This window comes from Rhinatrema bivittatum, chromosome 2, assembly GCF_901001135.1.
Source record: "Rhinatrema bivittatum chromosome 2, aRhiBiv1.1, whole genome shotgun sequence".
NCBI classification, from domain to species: Eukaryota; Metazoa; Chordata; class Amphibia; order Gymnophiona; family Rhinatrematidae; genus Rhinatrema; species Rhinatrema bivittatum.
The window spans coordinates 326,361,506-326,388,885 of record NC_042616.1 but is presented as its reverse complement, the minus strand read 5'-3'; the positions used below and the strand labels follow the sequence as shown (position 1 = coordinate 326,388,885).

The following is a 27,380-nucleotide window of genomic DNA, read 5'->3' as shown; positions in this document are numbered from 1 at the left end:
GACAGCGTCAGCTGGGATTTTAGACAATTGATAAGAAACCCCAGTGACTGGAGCATTCCAACTGTCGAATGCAGGGCCCAAAGGGTTCCTTCCCTTGTGGAACTCCTGATGAGCCAGTTGTCCAAATATGGAACACATGCGCTCCCTTGCAGCGAAGATGTGCTCCCACCACCGCCAAGCACTTGGTGAATACCCAGGGTGCAGAGGCAAGGCCATGAAGAGCAGGAATTTCTGATGAGGCAGAAATATAGCAATGTGGGCGTAGGCACTCTGCAAATCGAGAGAGCAGAGCCAGTCCCCCTGTTGAAGAAGGAGAATTAAGGTGCCCAATAAGATCTTTTTGAACTGTTTTCACCTCAGGAACTTGTTTAAGGATTGAAGGTTTGAGGATGGGACGGAGGCCGCCTGTTCTCTTTGGAATGAGAAAGTACCTGGAGTAGAACTCCTGGCCCTGCTGGACGCGGGGAACCGGTTAGACGGCTTTTGCCCACAACAGGGCCAAGAATTCCAACTTGAGGGTTTGTCCCATGCTCCCGGTGAGGGAGGGGAGTCTGATGGAAATCTGAGAAAATTCAGGCGGTAGCCCCGTTTCACTATGATTAACACCCATCGGTTGGTTGTGATGGGGATCCAGCAATTTGCAAACAGGCATAGCCAACCCCCAACCAATGGGTCAGGACCTGTGGGCACTGGAGTCAGGCTGCTGCTCTCATTGCGCCAGTCAAAATCTTGCCGCAGGGCCGGGCTGAGGTACGGGCTGGGCCCGAGGCACCCGCTGCTGGCATGGATAGCCTTTTGGGGTAGCCAAAGTCGTGCAAGCTCAAGATGTCAGAGTATAGTATCTTGACACAGCACCCGACGGGTCACTGAAGAGGGGGTCCGAGGTGCTGGTGGACAATTGTCGCAGGGTTTCGTGGTGGTCCTTTAGTTGGGCCACCGTGTCCCGGACCTTGTCTCTGAACAGGTTTTCACCTGTGCATGGGAGGTCGGCCAGCTTCTCCTGGACTTCAGGGCGGAGGTCGGAGGCCTTAAGTCAGGCCCAGCGCCGGGCGTTAATACCGGCCGCCAATACCCTTGCTGCTATCTCAAAGACGTCATAAGCTGTTCACACTGGGGCGGATTTTAAAACCCCTGCGCGTGTAAATCCTCCCGGATTTACGCGCGCAGGGCCCTCCCGCGCCGGCAAGCCTATTTTGCATAGGCCGCCGGCGCACGCAGAGCCCCGGGACGCGCATAAGTCACGGGGCTTTTTAAAAGGGGCGTGTCGGGGGCGTTTCCGAATGACGCAGCGTTTCGGGGGCGTGATGCGGCATTTTGGGGGCGGCGACGCGGGCGTGGTTTCGGGCCGGGGGCGTTCCGGAGGCGTGGCCGCAGTCTCCGGACCAACCCCCGGGACCGGAACACGGAGCGGGGCAGCCGGCCGGCGCGCGCTGATTTACGTCTGCTTTCGGCAGGCGTAAATCGTGAAACAAAGGTAAGGGGGGTGTTTAGATAGGGCCGGGGGGGGGGGGGGGGGGGGTTAGGTAGGGGAAGGAAGGGGAAGGCGAAGGAAAGTTCCCTCCGAGGCTGCTCCGAAATCGGAGCGGCCTTGGAGGGAACAGGCAGCGTGCGCTGGGCTCAGCGCCGCAGGTTGCACAAATGTGCACCCCCATGCGCGCGCCGACACCGGATTTTATAAGATACGCGCGGCTACGCGCGTATCTTATAAAATCCAGCGTACTTTTGTTTGCGCCTGGTGTGCAAACAAAAGTACGCGATCGCGCAATTTTTAAAAATCTACCCGACTTTGTGCTTGCCGACCTCAAATCCTTTCTGCACTATGGATTCCAAGCCCTCTTGGAACTGCTGCGGGAGACCTTCAGCAAGCTCGTGGACTTGCTTCCAGAGGTTATGGTTGTACTGATTCATGTACAATTGATACACCGCTATCTGGGCAATAAGCATCACCCCCTGCAAGATTTTGTGGCCTAGGGCATTCAAGGTCCTTTGATCCTTCCCTGGAGGAGCAGAAGAGTGAGTACGGGCCCTTTTGGCCTTCTTCAGAGCAGACTCCACTACCACGGACTGGTGCGGGAGCTGGCTTTTCTGGAACCTCCAGGGCCTGTTGCACTAAATAAATGGCGTTAGTCTTCTGGTTGACTGGAGTGATGGAGCCTGGGTGCTCCCATAATGTTAGAGGAGCTCAAGGAGAACCTCTTGCACTGGGACAGCCACCACCTCCTTCAGGACATCGATGAATTGGAGGACTTCCAACATTTTATGGCGGGTGTCCTCTTCAATCAGCAGCTGAAAAGGCATGGCCTTCGCCATCGCCCGAACAAAACTGGTGAAGGACAAGTCCTCCGGGGGTGAACGGCGCCTCTCGTCCGGAGGTGAAGGCTCAAAATGGAGATCATCCAAGGAAACCTTGGAGGAATCATCACCCCATGGATTGTAAGGGGTTTCCTCCTCACCAACGACCCGTTTGGGTCGAGGATGGAGGCCAAAACCTGGGTTCCGGGGTACCGGCATCGAAAACCTGTCAAAGGGCTTCGGTGCTGGCCGTGCGGGCATTGAGGGCCTTGGTGGACCTGGAGGCTCCGGGGCACCTGACGGCCCGAGACCGGACTTAAGCACCAACAGCGCTGCCCTCAGTGGCAGGAGCAGAGCTGCATACTCCTCCGAGGTCCTCGGAATCGGGATGGTATCGGAGGGGGGAACCGGTTGTGGACAGGGCATCGAAGAACCTCCGGACACCGGCTGCATCAGCAAGGCACAGAGCAGCTACGTCCAGACGCTCCAGTAGAAGTGCCAACATCAAGGGTACTGGCTCTGGTGCCGATATGGGGGCCGGCACTGGAGGTTGCTCAAGGCCCCGAAGGGCCTTGAGAACCACCTGCTCGACCATGTAGACCAACTCCTCCCAATATTCAGGCGTAGTGAGTGCCTATGAGGGAGGAGAAGGCAGATGGGGCGTAACCGGGGCCTCCGGAGGTCCACGGAGGCTCGGTGCCCTACACCGGAATTGGTGGGAACGCCCTGGGCTCCCGGGCGTGGAGGAGGACGGGGCCTCCTCGCCTCGGGGATGCTTCGGAGGGGGGTCAGCTGAGGCCAGTGCCCCTCTGATATTGATGCTGGCACTGTGCGGAGACAACCATTAGTGCCGGTGTCAGTGCTTACCTCGGTGCTCGGCCTGGTCTTTTCTCCGGTGCCGAGGAAGGCTATCCCGAGGTCTTGGATTGGCCCGACAATCCCCCATGCCTTTTTCATTGCGGCGGGACACCGAGGCGACGGCCCTGGGTCAGAATGATCACCCTGGCTTGACATCCACGGGGCTGGAGTCGATGTAGCCGACTGTCGGGAACCAAACAAGTACTCCATCTTATCCCCGGTTACGCCCCATCCTCCTTCTCCTCCCTCATAGGCGCTCACTACGCCTGAATATCGGGAGGAGTTGGTCCACGTGGTTGAGCAGGCGGTCCTCCGTGCCCTTTGGGTGTCATCTGACCACAAATGGGATACCGACTAACATCATGGGAAGGCCACAGGCAGAGGACGCAAACATCATGCGGGTCCATAATGGACATAGTCAGCAGACACTGGGGGCACTTCCAGAAGCCGGTGCTCTTTGAAAAAAAGACAGTTGGTGGCCGGCGGCCACCGGAGGTGCAGTCGCTCGGAAACAGACCACAACTCGAAAATCTTACTTACCAATTGCCGGAGGAACAGACTTCTGAAGGGGGACCCCGGAGTGGGAAAGTACCAGTGAAAAAAGAATAATTTCTTTCGTTTTAGGAAAGAAGGTGAAGAGCTCCAAACACCCGCGCGGCAACTGCACTGCGGAAAAAAAGGTGACTGAAGGGGGACCCTGCATGGCTGCGGGATAGTGGCATGCTGGGCATGTTCAGTGTGCTAGTCAAAGTTTCTAGAAACTTTGACAAAAGTATTCCGTGCCAGGCTCCATTTGATGATGTTACCCATCTGTGAGGACTACCATTCTACTTGTCCTGGGAGAATACTGGTGGGCTGATGTAGGGGCAGAACTATATATCCGTGATGTCAGCTTTTACTCTGTCTGTATCTGCTGGTAGAGGTGCACGATCCATTTGTGGAGATTAGCCTGCCTGAGTGCAGAGGAAATAAAATTGTCCCATGGTTCTCAGAGGAACATAGACAAATAAAAAGACAGGAACAGATATTAGAAATGCAATGGCAGAGGGAAAATAATGAGTGTAACAGGGAAGTATGAAAAGAAAACAGAGGGCTTACAGTAGTTCTTCTCCATACACAGAAGAAAAAAGAGTGAATCACACGTGGGTGATGTCATCAGACAGCACCATTGTAGAGCTAGTTCTCTTAGAGCCCAGAACAGTCTTCTAGACTGTGTAGCAGCTACTGCGGCATGAAATAATATTGTCAATCAACTGCAAAAGGGGAGGAGGGAGGATATGTGAGGTTCATTATCCTGTCTACATAGAATCCTGTCCCAAAAAACAGGTAAGGACAATAGTTTTTTCCATTGACAAGCAGGATTAATGAGTTACTTGTGGAAATTCCTAGTTAAGAGTTACCTTCCAAAAAAATAAAAGGGAAAAAAAATTATCACCAACAGGTATAACATTTTTGAGGGGCTATCCCATCCATTTTTGCCTTTTTTTTTTTTTTTTTTAACAGGAAGGCCACCCAATGTAATAAAAAAATGGGCCCTAAGATGGATAGAATTGGTTCTAACCCTCAAAGAGAGCCTGAAGGATAGAATGACCAAAACTACTGTCACATTAAGGGCTAACATCTAAACAAATGAATGTGAATATGTAGACTAAAGTCCAGATCACAACCTTGCAGATCTCAACAGAAGTAGATCTTAAATGGGTAAATAACGCTGCCATGTTTCTGACATTATGAGGCTTGTCATGCCAATCCAATGTTAAATCTACATAGGCATAACAAAAAGAGATGTGATCTACCATCCAGTTAGAGAATTTTCGGCTATAACAAGCCCAGGCTTATTCTAGTCAAAAGAAACAAGAAGCAAGGTGGACTTTCTAAGGGCTTCAGCCCACTCTAGACAGAAAGCATGGGCTTTCTTGCAATCCAAACTGTGCAGGGTTTGTTCAATTTAGAGAGCCTATGGCCAATTAATGTTGACAGTCGTTTAATCTTTCCTTGATCTTTTTTAGTGCATTCATAGATACCTTCATTTTCAGTTTTTATTTTATTTTCCATAGTAAGTTATCAATCTTTATAGAAAATCATAGGGGGGAGGGGGAAGGAATAATTTTCTGCCATTTGGTTGATTACAATAAAAACTGCCAGGGAAAATAAAATAAAAACTGAAAGCAAATGTTCCATTATCATCTGGCCTTCCAAATGTTCCATTTTATCTGGCCTTCCAAGATGTTATTTTTACATTCTCCATGCCTCATGCAAACTTGATTCTCGCACCTGCTCCATTAGACTTTTTTCTAACTAATTTCCACATTAAGTTAAATGCTACTGCAATAGTTTTACTTGATATCCTCCCTCTGGACATTATGCCAAATTTGATTGCATTATGATCACTTTGCCAAGCGGTTACACTCCTTGCACCAGGTCCTATGTGTCAATGGGAGAGAGATCTAAAGTAGATCTCTCTCTCTTGTCTGTTCCAAGATCATCTGCTCCATGCAGCAGTCATTAATATCATCCAATACCTTTTCCTCCCAAGCACATCCTGATATGATATTTACTCAATAAATATGGGGGTAATTGAAATCTCACATTATTGTGTTGCCAATTTTATTAGCCTTTCTAATACTTTCTGTTACTTCATTCTGGCCAGACATCCCCATAATACATGAATTTTCTATCCATATAGATTCCAGGGTACAGTTTGTTTCCTGCAGAACTTTTATTCTGCTTGATACTATGCCATCCTTAACATATAATGCTGTTCCTCCACCAATTTGGTCTATCCTGTCACTTCGATACAGTTTGTACACAGAAGTTAGTGCCATACATTATAACTCACCCATCTCTTTAGACTTCTGGCATTTGTATACAAAATATGAAAAGTATGCTTTTTATTTAAACTTCACAATCTGATTATTAGTAATTTATGCAAGTAATTTGGAATCAACTCAAGAAAATAAAAAAAAACAAGGGGAAAAGTTACAGAGTTTAAAGACTCTACAAAAAATTACCTTAAATATATCAAACATGGCATCAGAAAAAGATCATGTATTGTAATTTACATCCACCGCCTCTAGCCACACAATGGGCCTCAAGTGGTATCAGCAGTATACACTTTTGTTTTCATTCACTTGCCAGTTTTTTTTAACCCTTAAAATTTAAGGTAATTTTTTGTAGAGTCTTTAAACTCTGTAACTTTTCCCCTTGTTTTTTGATTTTCTTGAGTTGATTAGTCAGGTGTTTCTGCTTCTGTTTTGACGTAGTAATTTGGAATCATCCGTATTTGTCTCCTGTGTATTTAGAGCCCTTAGCCCTTACCAAAAGCTTTCTATCAGGATATTTTAACTTTCCTGTTTTGACAACATCCTTATATACCACCTCTCTCTGAACCAAGCACTCCTGAGCGACTGTCAACTTTTCCCCAATACCTAGTTTAAAAGTTGATTTATTGCCTTGTTGAATGATAGCGCCCGCAGCATGGTTCCATCCTGGTTAAAGTGATGTCCATCCTATCAGAAAAAAGTCGCCCTGTTTTCTAAAATGTTGCCTAGTGCTTAACAAATCTAAAAATTTCTTCACCGCACCATTGTCTCATCTACACATTGAGACTCCGCCTGTCTTCAGGGTCCTGCATGTGGAACTGGGAGCATTTCTGAGAATGCTACTTTGGAGGTTCTGGATTCCGGTCTACTACCTAAAACCTAAATTTAGCTTCTAGAACCTCTCTCCTTCACCTTTTTTTTTTTTTTTGAATTCTTTATTTCTCATTTTCAATCCAATTTACAAGCAAAAATTAACTAATATCACAATTAACTTTAACAATTCAATCCATCTATAGATGTAGAAATAAAAAGAAAATAAGACATTCAGATATTCAGTACAACATACTAAATACTAAATTACCTTATGAAACAAAAAAAGGAAACTACATTTTATTCCTATATCATAGATTTTAAAAAGCATTAAATCTGTAATCAAGTCCTATAAGAGCAATATATAATTAAAGAAACATAGGAGGTTTGTATTTAAGAATGAAAACTCAGGAGATTAAAGTATTGAAAATATAATTTCCAATTTCTATACTTCAAATGTTCTATTATTTATGCCCATCATTGCCATAACTTGATCTATGTGACACTTGTAGGAGAGGATTCTGCTATAGGAATATCCATTACCGTTATGTTGATTTTCTGTGCATCAACAAACTGTTGTAATTGATCAACTTGATAAAATATATAAATTTGCTCTCCTTTCTTTAACTCACACCTGCATGGAAAACGTAATAGAAATTCAAAACCCATTGAGACAATTTGCTGACGTAAAGCTAGAAATTCCTTACGCCTACTCTTGGTTAAACATCCTGGTTAAAGTGATGTCCATCCTATCAGAAAAAAGTCGCCCTGTTTTCTAAAATGTTGCCTAGTGCTTAACAAATCTAAAAATTTCTTCACCGCACCATTGTCTCATCTACACATTGAGACTCCGCCTGTCTTCAGGGTCCTGCATGTGGAACTGGGAGCATTTCTGAGAATGCTACTTTGGAGGTTCTGGATTCCGGTCTACTACCTAAAACCTAAATTTAGCTTCTAGAACCTCTCTCCTTCACCTTTTTATGTCATTAGTACCCTCATGTACCACAACAATCAGCTCCTCTCCAGTACTCTCTAAAATCCTATCTAGCACCTAAATCCTCTCTACAATCCTGGTCCACCACCTTTGCACCAAAAGGAAAGCTACCAAGAGATCCTCATACCCACCACCTACCCAAATATCTACATTTCTAATAACTGAGTTGCAAATAACAACAGTTCTATTCCTTCCCTCATGCACAAAGACACCTCTGGAAACGCATACAGTATGAGAGAATAACTCATTTTCTGAAGGGTAGGTCCTAACTACAGGATCAAACCTTTCAGGTGATCTTGCTGCTCCAAAGCAGCATAGGGGCTGCCAGAGTGAAAAAGGGGACCACTTTATGTCCCCGAAGGTTTTTTCTATATATTTCTATCTGCACCAGTTCTGCCACTCTAGTCTCCAGACATAAGATTTGATGTCTGTGAATTAAGAGCATTGGGCACCAGGTGTACCCATATAACCTTCAACCAACAGGCATGTACTCAAACATGACACTTGCAGCAAAAAAACAGGTAGCCTCCATCTCACTACTAAACTATATGCATCATTTTGTTAATATTACAACTTTAAATCCATTAATATAGTATATTCTTGCTTACTCCACTTAATGACATACAATTGTCCCACTATTTATGATCACAGAATATATTTGATAACTTGGAACTACTGATCATGCTATCATCACATACTGAAAACTAGAATGATGCTAAGAGAGAACATGGGCTAACAGACTGAAAAACACATATGGACTAACAGTGTAGTTTCAAGGATTAAAGAACATAGGAAAGGAAACGTGTCAAGCTTTACCTCTCCATCACTGGATTGTTCTCTTCTGAAATGAGAAGGAAAAATACACAATTCTATTTTTGAATAGGACAAGAATTGTATAGCTACTTTCACAGAAAAACATTGTTCATGGTGCAGCATAAAGAAGAGTCACAGAATATATGGAATCTAAAATAAGAAAATAAAACAGTTGGACTATCTTAATAAAAGGTATAAAACCAAATCTTTTAAGGAAATAATTATACAAAGGTGAATTTAATGTAATAATGAAACATAAGATCATATCTGATGAATCAATGACTTAGTAAGGCAGACTGCCTTCTAAAATAAACTGGTGTCTAATTGGGTCAGTGTAATAAATTTACTAATCTAAATGCACCACTTTACTTCTGGTTTAGTGCACATTTCTATGCACTAAAAATTATTTATTGATGTAATATAGGTTTTAGCATAAACAATGTGCACTAACAGGAAGTAAATACATGAGCTAATTTTAGTGTACTTTCCATGCAAATGCAATGTAACAGTCAGCATATGTAATTACTTCCAGATGAGTAAAGTGCACCAACAGTTAGAACACTTTCTTACTTCATATTTTTTTTTAAATTTTACTTCAACCATTGGAAGTGAAGCTAAGTTTTAACTTCCATCTACTTCTATGGGAAAGTAAATGGAAGTTTAAAAAAAAACAAAAAAAAAAAAACCCACTCTCAGACCTGAGATTCCCATGTTGTGGACTCTGAGCAATGAGTCTGAAATTTCACTCTCTCTAACTTACCCCAACTCTAGCCCTCCCACCGAATCTAGTACCCTACTCGCCTATGAACCCCCATCTCCTAAGCCTATATACCTATTAATCTACCACTGAATGCCACAATCCCCTAACCCCCAAACCCACTAAACGTATCCCCTAATAACACCAGCCAACCAAGAACTCCCCTAGTGCCCTCAATACACTAACACTCATTTGGTCCCCACACCCCTAATGCCCTCAACCACTCTCTATTAGTTCCTCACCCACTAAATTCCCCTAACCCTTCCCACTCATTATTCTCCTACAGTCATTCTCCTACCCAACTCAGAAGAAAATGTTTAGGTGAGAACAGTGTAAAAACAGCTTCTGTGCAGGAGTTAGTGATTCCTTCACCAGCAATTGTGGTTAATCCAAACTGTTTGTTCAGTAAATGCAGGTGCTGCTGAGTTGATTGTTTAACAGCTTCAGTGTTTATTTAAGCCTGCTGTGCTTACGAAAACACAGCTGTAGTTCAATTGATGGAACCCAGCTCTAGCTCACATATGCTTCTGAGGCCTTTCTTTTGGTCCGCTGGAGGTCATTAGGGGGTTTGAAGATCAGTGAGGTGCACTGTTGGGTGGAGGGGGTCAGTTGGCATTTATAATGTCTTGATTTACTTAAGATTGACACTTCAGAAAAAACACACAATACATTCAAGCTTCTTAATCAAGTACTGGATACCATGAGGCCAATATTTAAAAAACCCTTAAAGGGATAACTCATCTGGTTAAAGTTACATGGATAAGATATCAGAGATATTCTGCAGGATAATGTCCCACTGAATATACCCAAATAAATTTATCTGGGTAAACCTACCCAGATAACTTTGAAATATGACTAGCTTTGCATATCATAATAAACATAAAAATGAGATATATCTATATTCCTCAACAGTGCATATATTGTCCGAAAAAGGACTGATATCATACAAAATGCTGTTCAAAAAAGTCAAGAAAAACAAAACACAGGTGAAAGCCCAACTCAAAATATTTCACAAAAAGAACAAAGTAATGCAAAGAACGCTTCTAGTTGTCCAAATCCTTGGGTTTATTAATCATAAATAATTTAGGGATCTCTCAGATGTATCATCAGATAATCAGATTTAAACATAAGTTACACAGGTCCCGATATGGACTGTATTTTGTTGAAAACTGCGTCAGGAGGGACCACACATCTAAATTAGAAATAAAGTGTTACATTATTTTAAAGCACAACATGAGAGCAGAGCACCAGCAAGGATTATATTAATCAAAAGCCTACTGGAGATCTACAGGAAGAGGTATATATGTTATAATTTCTTTAAATTTTACAATATAAAAGAGGAATTCAATAAGTAAAAACATTTGAGTATTAAATGCATAATGAGGTGTTCACTATGATTCCAAAAAACTGCATACATAAGTTTTTAATCTATAAAACTTACCGCATAATGCGTATTTTCACCACCATATGATACATCAAAATGGGAACGGCACAAAAAACAGTTTAAATACCCTTGTACTGCGATACAAATGGCGCCAAAAAGAGGTCACATGACAACAACTGTCAGTAATGTAAACACCACCCTAGAGACAACATCCAACAGGAACACCAATCATTTGAGGACAACTGTCAGTAAAGAAATGCCCACTCAATGACATATATATAGTAAGGAAGAATCCTATCAAAGCCAGTATCATCGAAAGAAAAGGAAATGTATCGCATAGTGCAATTGAAAACAGATTTGTTATAAAGATAGATGTATTTCAAAAAGATGGATGCACTTAAAAAAAATGCAGACCAATTGATACTGAGATTCAATCCATGGGGGAACATGGTATTGAGGGTATGAATCCATCTTTGTTCATGTATTAAAAAATGGGAGAAATAGCTACCGCGGGCAGAGCGATGACCCACTTCAATGACAAAGAACCTTAACTCTTCTATTGTAGGTTGTGCCATCTGCCAATGTTTAACCAAAGGTGCATTTTCATGGTTCAGACGTAAACAGGAACAATGCTCATATATCCAGATACGTACACTGCGAGTGGTTTTACCAACATATAGAAGAGTGCATGGACACTGAATGATATAGATCACCACTGTTGTGGTATAATTTGAAGTAAATTCAAATAGAAAGGCTTGCAGAGGGTAGGATGTGTAAACGTTACAGTAAGAGATAAGGAACAAGGATTACAATGGCCACAGGGGGAGTGACCAGAGGGTGCAGAAATGACATCCGAGCCTTTTGTTATGAATTCATGAGACCAATCTATCCTGTAAATTATGGGAGCATTAGAAAACAAAGTGTAGGTGTTTTTGAAAAAAAAAATCGAATGAGGTTGTAAGCATGACCAATGTTTGTTCATGAAGCAGATTTGACGGCTCACCGGTGAAGAGGGGAGGATACATGTGATAACATCTTTATCAGAAGAAGATGGTTTTGTGAAAAGAAGATCACGATTTACATAGAGTGCCTGCTTAGAGGTATGTTTAATAACCTGGTAGGGTAGCCCCAATGTAAAGAAAATCAGAGGTGATAGTCTTGGCTTGGCAGATATATTCATCGCATGTTGTGCATAAATGTAGACGAAAAAACTGCTCAACCGGAATATTATGACAAGTGGTGAGGGTGGCAGATTGTGCTGATGTGCACGGAGCAGGAGAGGGACCTTGGGGTGATAGTGTCAAATGATATGAAGTCTGCGAAACAATGCGACAAGGCGATAGCAAAAGCCAGAAGAATGCTGGGCTGCATAGAGAGAGGAATATCGAGTAAGAAAAGGGAAGTGATTATCCCCTTGTACAGGTCCTTGGTGAGGCCTCACCTGGAGTACTGTGTTCAGTTCTGGAGACCGTATCTACAAAGAGACAAAGACAAGATGGAAGCGGTACAGAGAAGGGCGACCAGGAAGGTGGAGGATCTTCATCGGATGACGTACGAGGAGAGATTGAAGAATCTAAATATGTACACCCTGGAGGAAAGAAGGAGCAGGGGTGATATGATTCAGACTTTCAGATACTTGAAAAACTTTAATGATCCAAAGACAACAACAAACCTTTTCCGTAGGAAAAAAATCAGCAGAACCAGAGGTCACGAGCTGAGGCTCCGGGGAGGAAGACTAAGAACCAATGTCAGGAAGTATTTCTTCACGGAAAGGGTGGTGGATGCCTGGAATGCCCTTCCGGAGGAAGTGGTGAAGTCTAAAGCTGTGAAGGACTTCAAAGGGGCATGGGATAAACACTGTGGATCCATCAAGTCTAGTGGGCATAAATAGAGAGGAGGCAGCAAACACTGCACGGAGCTGCAGTAGCCACTGAGGCATTCACGGAGCGGGATGCCAGTGGCCAGTAGTTGGTGTTCCACTTTCATGCAACAAAACACTGCACGGAGCGGCAGTAGCCACAGAGGCATTCACGGAGCGGGATGCCAGTGGCCAGTGGTTGGTGTTCCACCTTCACGGAGCTGTCATCTCAAAAAACAAAAAAAAAAACAACAAACAAGCAAACAAAACAGGGGTGGGTAAGGGGCAGGGGTGTGGCCTGCTGGTTGTGGCGGTTGCTACCCCTGATTGAGCTGGATGTTCACTAGGATGGCGCTGCTCTCTGCATTGGTGGAGGGGTGGAAGGGAATTGGGGCCGGAGGGTGCTGGAAGCCAATAGAGACGGGTGGGAGGGAGAAAAAGGGGGGAAAAAAATGGATAAACTGCGTAGCTTGCTGGGCAGACTGGATGGGCCGTTGGTCTTCTTCTGCCGTCACTTCTATGTTTCTATGTTTCTATGAAAGCAAGGTGCTCTTATCAGTAGGTCTGCAGTGTATTGAAGTCACAAAAGTATGGTCACTCAGGTTTACAGTAAAATATAGAAAGGCAATCTCAGCTGGGTCTGTAGATGCAGAGAAGCATAAGTGAGAGTTACATGAATTGAACCAATCTAAAAACCATATATAGTTGAATTTCAATGCCTTCCCATACAAATAATGTATCATCAATGTATCTCAACCAAACTTTGATAAATGGAGAAAAACAGGATGAATAGAGGAATTTGTCCTCAAAATCAGTTACATATAAGCATGTGATGTTGGGGCCCTCGTGGCCCCCTTCGTTGTGCCTTTATCTGTTGGAAGATCTTTCCAGTAAAAGTAAAAAAGTTCTTGGTAAGGGCAATTCGAGTGAAAACCACCAGGAATGGGACCAGTGATTGTGGATACATCAATGCAAGCCGAAAGGACAGTGTGAACTAACATAATGGCTTCCTGTTGGCGAATATACAAGTACAGGGATTCTAGATCTAGAGTGACTAGCAGTAGTCAGGTATCGGGATAGTTAGTTTTGAATCAATTGGACAAAATGCCCAGAGTTACAGATACAGGACCATGCTTGTGGAACTAAAGGTTTCAAAAAATATATCTACGAGGGTTCCTTCTTGACAGAGAGGAGCACCCGGGAGGCGGTGTAGCGCTTTATGTCCGGGATGGCACAGAGTCAACAGGATAAACCATCCTGCATGAGACTAAATGCACAATCAAATCTTTATGGGTAGAAATCCCTTGTGTGTTGGGGAAGATTATAGTGATAGGAGTATACTACCATCCACCTGGCCAAGATGGTGAGACGGAGCTGCTTCCTCCTTTTTCGGGTATTTAAGGCAAGGTCTGCCTCTCAGACCTTGCCTTGGTATTGAGGCTCAGTTCCTAGTTTCCTGGTTGGTGTGCTGGATTCGCTTCTCGTCCCGCTTCTGCTCTTCTCCCCGTTGGATTGATTCTGTGGCTCCTGACCTTGGACTGGTGGTGGTGACTTCTATGGCTTCGACGTGGACTGGCTCTGGACCCTTCTCCCTCTTGTTTCTGGATTGGCTTCGGACCATTCTCCCGTCTGCTCCTGGACCGGCTGCTGATCTTTCTCCGGACTTCGACCCTTGGATTGGATTGGGACTATTCTTTAAGCATACTCCCCGACCTCTCACGACCTGCTGGAGGCGCCAGCCGTCTGGAAACCATGACCTGCAGGAGGCGCCTGCATCCAGACCATCTTCATTCTTCAGGGAGTCTCCTAAGTCCAAGCGGCCGTGCCCCTACGGGCTCCACCTGGGGAGGTCACGAGCTTCCAGGGTGAAGTCTTTAGCTCCATCTCTTCAACCGGCCTTGCCCTCCGACAGTAGAGACCGAGAAGGGTTTACTCCCTTCACGGCAGTGCTGACTCTACTTCGGAACAGGGGTCCACTTTCCAGATCATAACAACCACAACCTCAATGGTTTCCACTCCCTCAATATGCAAGTGGTCTGCGACGCCAACAATATCATAAACGAAGTTGCCAATGTTTCCAGGATCCACTCACGATGTCTACATTCTCTTGCAATTAAAAATGTATGACTTCTTCCAGGAAGGACACATCACTGGGGGATGGTTTCTAGGTAGGAAGGCACCTATCCCTTCCACCACTTCCAAGTTCACCACTTCCTATTGTCTCCTTTAGATGTGGGTTGACTGAGTGTTGGCAAGGCAGGACTGCTCAAAATTAGTCCTGTGAACTGTCCCACTCTGAAACCCAAAAGGTATATCTAGCCCAGCTTTTCTGTGGCTTCTTCCCTACAGGTGAGAGGCTATCCATTCAAAACTTGACTTATGATCTCCATAGCTACCCCAGGGACTGCAGTTGAGTATTACTACAACAGGACACAGTGGAAGACTTTGGTTGTCATTGAGAGAACCTTTGGCTTATTTAAAACACATTTCCGCTATCTGGACAGATTAGGAGGATACCTTCTTTACAGCCCACCTAAAGTCTGTGAGATCTTTCTAGCCTGCTATATGCTATATAACCTTGCTTCCTCCAGAGGGACAGAAATATAATCAGGATGATGATGAGGAGGAGGAGGAGCAGTCTCAGGCACAATTGCAGGAGATACATTGCATGAGTCAAAGGCAGGCTATACAAGAAAGGAACACTCTGATACAAAGACATTTCAGAAGGTGAATGTGTATTTTATTTTATTATTTATTTATTTACAAAAAAGGTGAAATAAAATAAATTCTAAGCCAAGAAACGTTGGCTTCCTTGGGTACAAAATTTCCACTTGGAAAGATGACCATGTAATTCTACTCTCTTTTTCCTGTCAGAAGACAGCAATAGCTTTAAACATTTTTCTCTGTATATATTCTTGACAAGTTAAAAGAATGCTGTCATGTTATATTACTCAGTTTAATGTGTATTTTGAGGGAAAATTAAGAAGCAGCATGTAACTATATGATATTTAAAAAACTATTTAATTTTAATGCATCAAAAACATTTCAGGTCTATTCATAAAGTGTACTACTGGAAAAAAAGAAAATTATTACTTACCTGCTAATTTTCGTTCCTGTAGTACCAAGTCCTGTAGTACCAAGTCCAGACAGTGGGGTTATCTCCCCCTTCCAGCAGATGGAGTCAAATAGAACTTTGAAGGATGCTTCCTTATAAGGTAGTGCACCCTCTACTAATCCTCAGTATGGAGTATATCAAAGCAAAGAGGAAAATCAGGATAGATCAAGAACAAAAGAATTAAGTAACAAATAACAGTGTGCAAAGGGCACAAAACAGTGTCAAACAGCAAACTTGCAGAATGACTCATTAACCAGCCAAAGGAAAAAAGGCACTGAAGAACAATTTGAGCAGAGAGGCAATCCCAAACCCAATAAACAGTCAGGGAGAGCGTCTGGACTGATCCTTGGTACTACAGGAACGAAAATTAGTAGGTAAGGAATAATTTTCTTTTCCATGTACATACCAGGATCAGTCCAGACAGTGGGATGTACCAAAGCTTCCCTACATAGGGTGGGCCCCGGAAAGCCCTGCTCAAATGACCCTAGAGCCAAAGGAGTCAAAAGTAGGCGACTGTATGTGTAGATGATAATGACGAGCAAAGGTATGTAACGATTTCCAAGTTGCCGCTTGACAAATCTCCTGGAACGAGACCAATTGTATCTCTGCCCAGGAAGAAGCCTGAGCTTGAAGAGAATGGGCCTCGACACCCGCTGGAGGTTGTCGACCCTCACCAATGTAGGCCACCAAGATCGCCTCCTTCAGTCAGCGAGCAATGGTAATTTTTGACGCCTTGGCCCCATTCTTCGGACCATGCCAGAGAACAAAAAGATGGTCCGACAAGCGAAAATCATTAGTGACTTCCAGATAGTGAATGAGAATACGCTTGACATCTAGATTGCGTAGATCCGCCAATGCGTCCGCTGAGAAGGACAGAAGCTCTACCGTCTGATTCAAGTGGAACTCAGAAACTACCTTGGGCAGAAAAGCAGGCACAGTGTGCAAGGAAACACCCGAATGTGTAAAACGAAGGTAGGGCTCTCTGCACGAGAGTGCTTGAAGCTGCGAGATTCTGTGGGCAGAACAGATAGCTACCAGGAAAACCATCTTGTGATATCCTTGAGAGTCGCGTAACACATGGGTTCAAAGGGTGGTCCGACCAAGATTCGGAGAACGAGATTGAGACTCCACGAAGGATAAAGAGTGTGGACCAGGGGTTTCACGTGCTTCACCCCCCTGAGGAATCGGATGATATCCGGGTGAGAGGAGAGGGAAGTTCCTTCTCGTTGATGAAGCAGAGCGCCTAGGGCAAAGACTTGAACTCTCAGCGAGTTTTAGGCCAGAACCTTGTCCAGTCCCTGTTGAAGAAAAGATCTGAGGCGGTCCGTGGCGACACAGGTATGGAGGCACACCAGTTCTCAAAAACTTTCCATACCCTGATATAGGAGATGGAGGTAGATGTCTTTCTAGCCTTGAGGAGGGTCGAGATAACGGCTTCTGGGTATCCACGCCGTCTCAGCCGGCGCCTCTCAAAAGCCAGGCTGCAAGACAGAAGCAATCGGCCTGGGCGAAAGATACCTGACCCTGATGCAGCAAGCATGGAAGGTAACCCAGACAAAGAGGTCTGTCCACTGCGAGGTTGATCAAGTCTGCAAACCACAGACGACGGGGCCATTCTGGCGCCACCAGCATTACCGGACCCTGGTGGGACTCTATTCTCCGGAGCACCTTGCCCACCAGAGGCCAAGGGGGAAACACGAGGAGGAGAATGTGACGGGCCAGGGGAGGGCTAAGGCATCCACTCCCTCTGCGCCGTACTCTCTTCTGCGACTGAAGAACCGAGCTGCCTTGGCATTCCGGGAGGTTGCCATTAGATCCAGATAGGGAGTCCCCCATCTGTGGAACAGGAGATTCACCGCCTCCTCTGAGAGTTCCCACTTTCCGGGATCTAGATGTTGACGACTGAGAAAGACGGCTTGAACATTGTCTACGCCTGCAATGTGGGAAGCCGCTAGGCGGGAGAGATGAATCTCTGCACACACATTCAACCTGTCTGTCTCCCAAGAGACATGCCGGCTCCTCGTGCCCCCTTGACGATTGATGTAGGCCACAGTGGTCACACTGTCAGAATATTTGGACTGCTCGATGATGGACGAGAGGTAGGAAGTGTTTCAATGCCAGACACACTGCTCTGGTCTCCAAGCGACTGATCAGCCAAGTTGCTTGGGACAGCAACCACTTCCCTTGCGCAGAACTCATCTGACACACCGTTCCCCAGTCAGAGAGACTGGCGTCCATCGTGATGATTACCCATTTCAGGATGTCCAAAGGAACACCCTGGAGAAGATGAGGCAGGTTGAACCACCACAAGAGACTGTCCTTGGCTCCCTGTGGGAGAGGAAGGATGGCTTGGAAGTCCCGAGACACCGGCTTCCAGCGGGAGAGCAAGGTGCGCTGTAAGCTGGTGTCATATGAGCAAATGCCCAGGGGACCAGATCGATGGTGGAAGCCATGAATCCCAGGACCTGGAGGTAATCCCACGCTGTTGGAAGCAAGAGACCGAAGAGACCGATGAATCGCTGTATCTGAGCTATGAGTGTATGAGCCCTGTCTGGGGGCAGAGACACCTTGCCCAGCGCTGTGTCGAAATGCGCCCTCAGGAAGTCCAGAGACTGAGATGGAGAAAGGCTGCTCTTGTCTAAGTTGACCACCCAACCGAGGGAGTGAAGAAACATCAACACCTTGTCGACCGCCCGGTGGCACTGGGCTGAAGACTTTGCCCGAATGAGCAAGTCGTCCAGGTATGGGTGCACCAAGACTTCCTCCCTCCAGAGAACGGCAGCTACTACTATCATCACCTTCGTGAAGGTTCAAGGAGCGGTCGCAAGACCAAAGGGTAGAGCCTGGAACTGGAAATGCTGTCCCAGAATCTTGAAACGCAGAAAACGCTGATGTGCTTGGAGGATGGGAATGTGTAGATAAGTTTCCATCAGATCCAGGGAGGCCAAAAATTCTCCGGAGTGTACCGCCGCTATCATGGAGCGTAAGGTTTTCATCCGAAAGTGGGGAATCTTGAGGGCCCTGTTGACCATCTTGAGATCCAAGATCAGGCGGAAGGAACTTTCCTTCTTGGGGACTATGAAGTATACCGAATAATGTCCCCGGCCTACTTCCGGGGGGGGGGGGGGGGGGGGGGGCCGGACAAATTGCTCCGAGAGCCAGAGGCCTGTCGAGTGTCTGCTGGACTATGAGTTTTTCTGGACTGGGCCACATGTAGCGAAGAGGAACCTGTCTCTTAGTGGCCGAGCAAATTCTAACGCGTAGCCGGGTCTTAGAATATCCAGGACCCACTGATCTGACGTGATGTTGACCCACTCCTTGTAGAAAAGGGAGAGACGTCCCCCTATCCTGGGGATCGGGGAGTGGGCCGGCATAGCTTCATTGTGAAGACTTGGAGGACGTCCCCTGGACCGGACCAGAGCGGGGCTGTCTTCAGGCACGAAAGGACTGAGTTCAGGATTGAGATTGAGAGGACGGCTGACGAGGAGCTGCAGTCCTTGCCTGGCGGAAAAGATGTTGATTCCTGAATCGGCTTCCAGTGGAATTAAAAGACCTAGAAGAACGAGGGCGATCCTCTGGCAGTTTGTGTACTTATTCTCTCCATGGGACTTGATAATCTGGTCCAGATCCTCCCCAAATAGTAGCTTGCCCTTAAAGGGTAGAGATCCCAGCTGCGACTTGGAAAAGGACCAGTTGCGAAGCCAGAGGAGGCGTCTAGCCAAGACTGCAGAAACCATAGATCTGGCCAATACTCTAAGAATGTCATTCTTCCAGTGGGAGCACTGAGAGGAGAGGATCACCTTGCTGGTGGCTGAAAGGAATCAGTAAGTTTTTGCTTGGGACATTGTCTTTTTTAAAAGTATTAGGGCAAAGTGAACTATTTGGGAATATTATTTAGTGTGTTTGTGCTTTTAATAGTCAGTAAGGCAGTGAATAAACAAGTTAAGACTATTTTTAAATAGTTAGTCAATAAGGCAGCTAGTAAGCAGTAGGTAGTGTGTTTATTTTTAAAAGTCTGTAAGGCAGCTAGTAAACAGAACTGAGTGTTTGTATTTAAAAAAAAAACCACAAAAAAAACAAACCCACAAAAAGTAGCCAGAAGCTAGAAATAAACTAGGAGCAGTGTATACCTAAGTAAAAAGGTTGAAAAATTCAGCTCAGTTACTCACCTTGGAATGGTGTTGAGGTAGTGTGATTTGGTTTGAATAGGTACCAACATTTATTAATCAAGAGAGCAGTGAGTCACTCTGGCTGACTAACTGAAGTTAGACTGTTTGGATTTCCTAACCCTCCCACCCCTCGCCCACCCACCCCGAGCTCATCCTTTAATTTATAGGCAGGTGCCACTTTCACAAAAAAACCCAAAAAAACCCAACAGCAAAATCTTTATTGAGAGTTTGATCACACCCCGGTAGGCCACTACCAGACATATAGTGAATTCACTAATAATTTAAAGGACGTTAGACAAATTCCTACTCCCATAGCAACCTAAAACTTAACTAGGAACTGATCAAAACTGAGATGAAGGCAGCAGTCCAGCAGCAAGAGGGAGGCTTCCCAGTCTTTTGCATCGAATGTCACATGTATGATTTTCTACCCACCGGTGAGAAGTTGTATATGTGCAAGCGATGCAAAGAGCTCCTGGCTCTCAGAGAATGAGTACGATCTCTGGAGGCTAGAGTTGCAGACCTGGAGGAGCTGAAGCAGACATAGAGGTATATAGATGAGACCTTCAGGGACATAGTAGCCAAGTCCCAACTTCAGACTGGCAGCCCTGGTGCTGCCTTGGAGGAAGAAGGTCTCATGATTGGATAGCATCAACCGGGTGCAGCAGGAAAGGATCCTGTAGCAAGGACCTGCTCTCCAGGTGATGCATTGTCCTTTCGCACTGAGGATATCTCCCCAAGGCCTACTGCCCAGGAGGGAAGGGTTAGTCGGCCGTCATAGTTGGTGATTCGATTATTAGGAATGTAGATAGCTGGGTGGCTGGTGGGCGTGAGGATCGCCTGGTAACATGCCTACCTGGTGCCAAGGTGGCAGACCTCACGCGTCACCTAGATAGGATTTTAGATAGTGCTGGGGAGGAGCAGGCTGTTGTGGTACATGTGGGCACCAACGACATAGGAAAATGTGGGAGGGAGGTTCTGGAAGCCAAATTTAGGCTCTTAGGTAGAAAGCTTAAATCCAGAACCTCCAGGGTAGCATTCTCTGAAATGCTCCCTGTTCCACGCGCAGGTCACCAGAGGCAGGCAGAGCTCCGGAGTCTCAATGCGTGGATGAGACAATGGTGCAAGGAAGAAGGATTCAGTTTTGTTAGGAACTGGGGAACCTTTTGGGGAAGGGGGAATCCCTACCGAAGGGATGGGCTCCACCTTAACCAGGGTGGAACCAGACTGCTGGCGCTAACCTTTAAAAAGGAGATAGAGCAGCTTTTAAACTAGAACAAAGGGGAAAGCCGAAAGTCGCTCAGCAGCGCATGGTTCGGAGAGAGGTATCTTCAAAGGATACTAATAATGCATTACAATTAGGGCATCCCGACAGTGAGGTTCCAATAATAAGAAAAGTAGTCCAAGTGCCTGTAACTAAAAACTCAACTGAGCTAAAAAATTCTAACTTATCCCTATCAATTAAAAAGCAGAATGAAAATACAAGCAAATAACAAACTTCGAAATGTTTGTATGCTAATGCCAGAAGTCTAAGAAGTAAGATGGGAGAATTAGAATGTATAGCAGTGAATGATGACATAGACTTAATTGGCATCTCAGAAACATGGTGGAAGGAGGATAACCAATGGGACAGTGCTATACCGGGGTACAAATTATATCGCAATGACAGAGAGGAGCACCTGGGAGGCGGTGTGGCACTTTATGTCCGGGATGGCATAGAGTCCAATAGGATAAATATCCTGCATTAGACTAAATGCAAAATTGAATCTTTATGGGTAGAAATCCCTTGTGTGTCGGGGAAGACTATAGTGATAGGAGTATACTACCGTCCACCTGGTCAAGATGGTGAGAAGGACTGTGAAATGCTAAGAGAAATTAGGGAAGCTACCCAAATTGGTAGTGCGGTAATAATGGGAGACTTCAATTACCCCAATATTGACTGGGTAAATGTATCATCGGGACACGCTAGAGAGATAACGTTCCTGGATGGAATAAATGATAGTTTTATGGAGCAATTAGTTCAGGAACTGACGAGAGGGAGCAATTTTAGATCTAATTCTCAGTGAAGCACAGGACTTGGTGAGAGAGGTAACAGTGGTGGGACCGCTTGGCAATAGTGATCATAATATGATCAAATTTGAATTAATGACTGGAAGAGGAACAGTATGCAAATCTACGGCTCTCGTGCTAAACTTTCAAAAGGGAAACTTTGATAAAATGAGAAAATTTTTTAGAAAAAAACTGAAAGGAGCAGCTACAAAAGTAAAAAATATGCAAGAGGCTTGGTCATTGTTAAATACCATTCTAGAAGCACAGTCCAGATGTATTCCACACATTAAGAAAGGTGGCAAGAAGGCAAAACAATTACCGGCATGGTTAAAAGGGGAGATGAAAGAAGCTATTTTAGCCAAAAGATCTTCATTCAAAAATTGAAAGCAGGATCCAACAGAAGAAAATAGGATAATGCATAAACGTTGGCAAGTTAAATGTAAGACATTGATAAGACAGGCTAAGAGAGAATTTGAAAAAAAATTGGCCGTAGAGGCAAAAACTCACAGTAAAAACTTTTTTACATAAATCCGAAGCAGAAAGCCTGTGAGGGAGTCAGTTGGACCGTTAGATGATCGAGGTGTTAAAGGGGAACTTAGAGACGATAAGGCCATTGCGGATAGATAAAATGATTTCTGTGCTTCGGTGTTTACTGAAGAGGATGTTGGGGAGGTACCCGCACTGGAGAAGGTTTTCATAGGCAATGATTCAGATGGACTGAATCAAATCACGGTGAACCTAGAAGATGTGGTAGACCTGATTGACAAACTGAAGAGTAGTAAATCACCTGGACCAGATGTTATACACCCCAGAGTTCTGAAGGAAGTGAAAAATGAAATTTCAGACCTATTAGTAAAAACTTGTAACCTATCATTAAAATCATCCATTGTACCTGAAGACTGGAGGATAGCTAATGTAACCCCAATATTTAAAAAGGGCTCCAGGGGCGATCCGGGAAACTACAGACCAGTTAGCCTGACTTCAGTGCCAGGAAAAATAGTGGAAAGTGTTCTAAACATCAAAATCACAGAACATATAGAAAGACATGGTTTAATGGAACAAAATTAGCATGGCTTTACCAAAGGCAAGTCTTGCCTCACAAATCTGCTTCACTTTTTTGAAGGAGTTAATAAACATGTGGATAAAGGTGAACCAGTAGATGTAGTATACTTGGATTTTCAGAAGGCATTTGAAAAGTTCCTCATGAGAGGCTTCTAGGAAAAGTAAAAAGTAATGGGATAGGTGGTGATGTCCTTTCATGGATTGCAAACTGGCTAAAAGACAGGAAACAGAGAGTAGGATTAAATGGACAATTTTCTCAGTGGAAGGCAGTGGGCAGTGGAGTGCCTGAGGGATCTGTATTGGGACCCTTACTTTTCAATATATTTGTAAATGATCTGGAAAGAAATACGACGAGTGAGATAATCAAATTTGCAGATGATACAAAATTGTTCAGAGTAGTTAAATCACAAGCAGATTGTGATAAATTGCAGGAAGACCTTGTAAGACTGGAAAATTGGGCATCAAAATGGCAGATGAAATTTAATGTGGATAAGTGCAAGGTGATGCATATAGGGAAAAATAACCCATGCTATAGTTACACAATGTTAGGTTCCATATTAGGTGCTACAATCCAAGAAAGATCTAGGAGTCATAGTGGATAACAAATTGGAATCGTCGATTCAGTGTGCTGCGGCAGTTAAAAAAAGCAAACAGAATGTTGGGAATTATTAGAAAGGGAATGGTGAAAAAAACGGAAAATGTCATAACGCCTCTGTATCGCTCCATGGTGAGACCACACCTTGAATACTGTGTACAATTCTGGTTGCTGCATCTCAAAAAAAATATAATTGTGATGGAGAAGGTACAGAGAAGGGCTACCAAAATGATAAAGGGAATGGAACAACTCCCCTATGAGGAAAGACTAAAGAGGTTAGGACTTTTCAGCTTGGAGAAGAGACGGCTGAGGGGGGATATGATAGAGATGTTTAAAATCATGAGAGGTCTAGAACGGGTAGATGTGAATCGGTTATTTACTCTTTCGGATAATAGAAAGACTAGGGGGCACTCCATGAAGTTAGCATGTGGCACATTTAAAACTAATCGGAGAAATTTCTTTTTTACTCAACGCACAATTAAACTCTAGAATTTGTTGCCAGAGGATGTGGTTAGTGCAGTTAGTATAGCTGTGTTTAAAAAAGGATTGGATAAGTTCTTGGAGGAGAAGTCCATTACCTGCTATTAATTAAGTTGACTTAGAAAATAGCCATTGCTATTACTAGCAACGGTAACATGGAATAGACCTAGTTTTTGGGTACTTGCCAGGTTCTTATGGCCTGGATTGGCCACTGTTGTAAACAGGATGCTGGGCTTGATGGACCCTTGGTCTGACCCAGTATGGCATGTTCTTATGTTCTTATGTCATATAGAGCGTCTGCTCCATATTCTATGACGGCCTCCAGGTGGTCTGCCTGAATTGCTTGCTCAGGAAGCAACTCCTGGGAGCTGAGCAGCTGTTGAAGCCAGCGGAGGCCTGCACGCTGAGCGAAGGAACTACAAACGGCCGCTCGGACCCCCAGGGCGGACACCTCGAAAACTCTCTTAAGATAAACTTCCAGCATTCGATCTTGAAGATCTCGCAAGACTGCACCACCCGTTACTGGAATGATAGTTCTTTTTGTCACTGCTGAGACTGCAGTGTCTACTTTGGGAACCTTAAGAAGCTCCAGGAAATCATCCGGGAGAGGATGTGGCTCATCCATGGCTCTGCCGACCTTGAGTGAGGTCTCCAGAGAATCCCATTCCCTGGATAACAGTTGAAGGAACACGGGATGGAAAGGACCTATATGGCAGATGTAGACCAGCCAGAAAGGGGTCCCCTTTCTTCGCTGGTGGATTAGGCTCAGATGGGTCCTGAGGGGCCTCAATGTCCAATTCCTGTAGGATATGTGGAATGAATGGGTCCAACTCATCCTTCTGAAAGATCCGCAGAACTCTAGGATCATCCCCTTCCAATTGAGCCGTAGTTGAAGGTTCATCCGGATCCGGGTCCTGCTGAGGAACAGACCCCCCCCCCCCCTCGCAGAGGGGTGTACCAAACGGACCCTCGGAGCGCTTGAGGTCTTCGGAGGTACCCTGGTCCCGGGACCATTGACCCTTGGGCACGCCCCACGGTCTGGGCATTTCCCAAGACCTCAGTGGAATCAGCCATTCTGGGTACCTTAGGAGGAGGAGGTCCCGCCAAAAATTCCTGGTGCTGGCCCATTCTGGCCAGGTAAGCATTGTGAAGCAGAGGTTTAAAGCTGCGGGAAGCGGGAAAAACCTCCGCTTCAGCCTGTTCTTCACGCTCACCAGGTTCGTGGCTGTAAGAAGCGGGTAATAGCCTCCGCTTCAGTCCTTCTCTCTCTCTATCCCTCAGCGACCCACAGATAGAGGCACAAAGGAATAACGCTTCTCTGTGCTGGCTGCCCTGAGGAAAACGGCGTCTCAGGGGCAGCGGGTCGGATAGCAGCCACAGGTGGAGAGGTCGGCACCACCCCGGAGAGAGGAAGAGAGGAAATAACCTGTCAAAAGGAAATAAAAACAAACACCCAGACAATAGAGATGGGAGGGGTGGGGAGAGCTGCAAATAGTACTGCCTGCAAGCTATAGAATGCTCCCACTAAAACAGAAGCGGAGGCTACAGGAAAGCTCTCCAAATAATTCTCTCAGAAAATTCAAAATTCAAAGATTTTTTTTTTTTTAATTAGACTTGATCCATCCAAAAGAAAGGAAAGCTGAGGAAAATAGAGAAAATTCCTAAAATAGCTTTCTAGTCATCTCAGTGGGGAACGAAAGCCATCACTGTTGTCTGCTGGAGTCAAGAGAATACTGAGGATTAGTAGAGGGTGCACTACCTTATAAGGAAGCATCCTTCAAAGTTCTATTTGACTCCATCTGCTGGAAGGGGGAGATAACCCACTGTCTGGACTGATCCTGGTATGTACAGGGAACAAGGGTTAACATATAAAAGCACTCTTTATTAGTAAATAGACCTGTTAACAATAATGGGAGCTGTGATAAATATCACAGTAGTGAACTTTTAAATCTATTTTTGGTGACAGTTTAAATTAAATATATACCGCTCTAGTATTCTAATCTTGTTCTAATAGTAGACAGGGAAATTAGATATCTTAAGAAATTAAAAAGTTCATTTACCTTTCATCCATTCTATGCGACATTGAAGGCAAACCGAATGGCTGACTTAAAATTTGCCTCATCTCCTTAAGTGGCTGTGAATAAAAAGAATCAATTTTAAGATAACTTCAAAAAGGGGTAGCTCAATATCTTTTTTTAGCACATAACTTGGGCTTGCCGTAGCTTCCTGGACTACCAACCACCACCCCACCCTGCCCCATTGCCAACAATGACGCAATACAATGTCCATAATGCTTTTTACTGAGTGGATAAAATGGCCACAGCAATACAAGCATAGACTTAAACATAAACATAAACATACAGAAATACTTTATGCAAACTGGAGAAATTACTTACCTGATAATTTTGTTTTCCTTAGTGTAGGCAGATGGACTCAGGACCAATGGGTATAGAGTACTCCTGATAGAGGTTGGAGACTGATCAGATTTCAATCTGACGTCAGCCCTAGTACATATATCCCTGCAGGAAGTGCAGCTCTTCAGTATTCTCCTCGAAAAGCATTGTGGATATATGCATGACTGAATAATTTGAATAACTTGATTAAACTTTATAACTTGGTTAACTTGATTAATTTGAACTGGTTAAATTGGCTATAGCTGGTGACCACCTGTGCCCTCAACCGAGAAATGTCGACACCCGGTAGGGTGGGTGTCCTAGATGAAGGAAAGCATGGCTTACCCGTGAATCACTTGCTCCTGGGGATGTTCCCCCGAGAATTCCATGAGTAACGGCAGCCGTGGGTGGGATGCTGGGTCCATCTGTCTACACTAAGGAAAACGAAATTATCAGGTAAGTAATTTCTCCATTTCCTAGCATGTAGCAGATGGACTCAGGACCAATGGGATGTATAAAAGCTACTCCTGAACTGGGTGGGAGGCTGCCCGTGACCCACTTAATACTGCCCTTGCAAATGCTGTGTCCTCCCGAGCCTGACCATCCAGGCGGTAAAACCTGGAGAAGGTGTGGATGGAGGACCATTTCGCCGCCCTGCAGATCTCGGCGGGTGACAGCATCTTGGTTTCCGCCCAGGACACTGCCTGGCTCTAGTAGAATGGGCCTTGACTTGTAAAGGCGGTGGTTTGCCTGCTTCTACGTAGGCCGCTTTGATGACTTCTTTGATCCAGCGGGTTGCTCGCGAGGCCGCTTCACCTTGCTTCTTCCCGCTGTGAAGGACAAATAGATGGTCCGTCTTTCATACAGATTCCGACCTTTCAGGTATCGGACTAGGAGTCTGCCGACGTTGAGATGGCGTAGACTTCGAACCT

At 45.0% G+C, this 27,380-nt stretch overlaps 1 protein-coding gene across 5 annotated transcripts in view; it reads right to left on the bottom strand.

Moving 5' to 3' along the window:
* The window catches only part of DPY19L1 (dpy-19 like C-mannosyltransferase 1), a 414,496-nt gene that overhangs the window by 134,200 nt on the left and 252,916 nt on the right, over positions 1-27,380 (bottom strand). For all 5 annotated transcript variants that reach the window (XM_029589768.1, XM_029589772.1, XM_029589771.1 and 2 more), the window contains 2 exons: positions 26,116-26,189; positions 8,593-8,617 (listed from right to left, as the gene is read on the bottom strand). In XM_029589768.1, the coding sequence (XP_029445628.1) occupies positions 8,593-8,617; positions 26,116-26,189 (99 nt within the window). The remainder of the gene's footprint in view (positions 1-8,592; positions 8,618-26,115; positions 26,190-27,380) is intronic.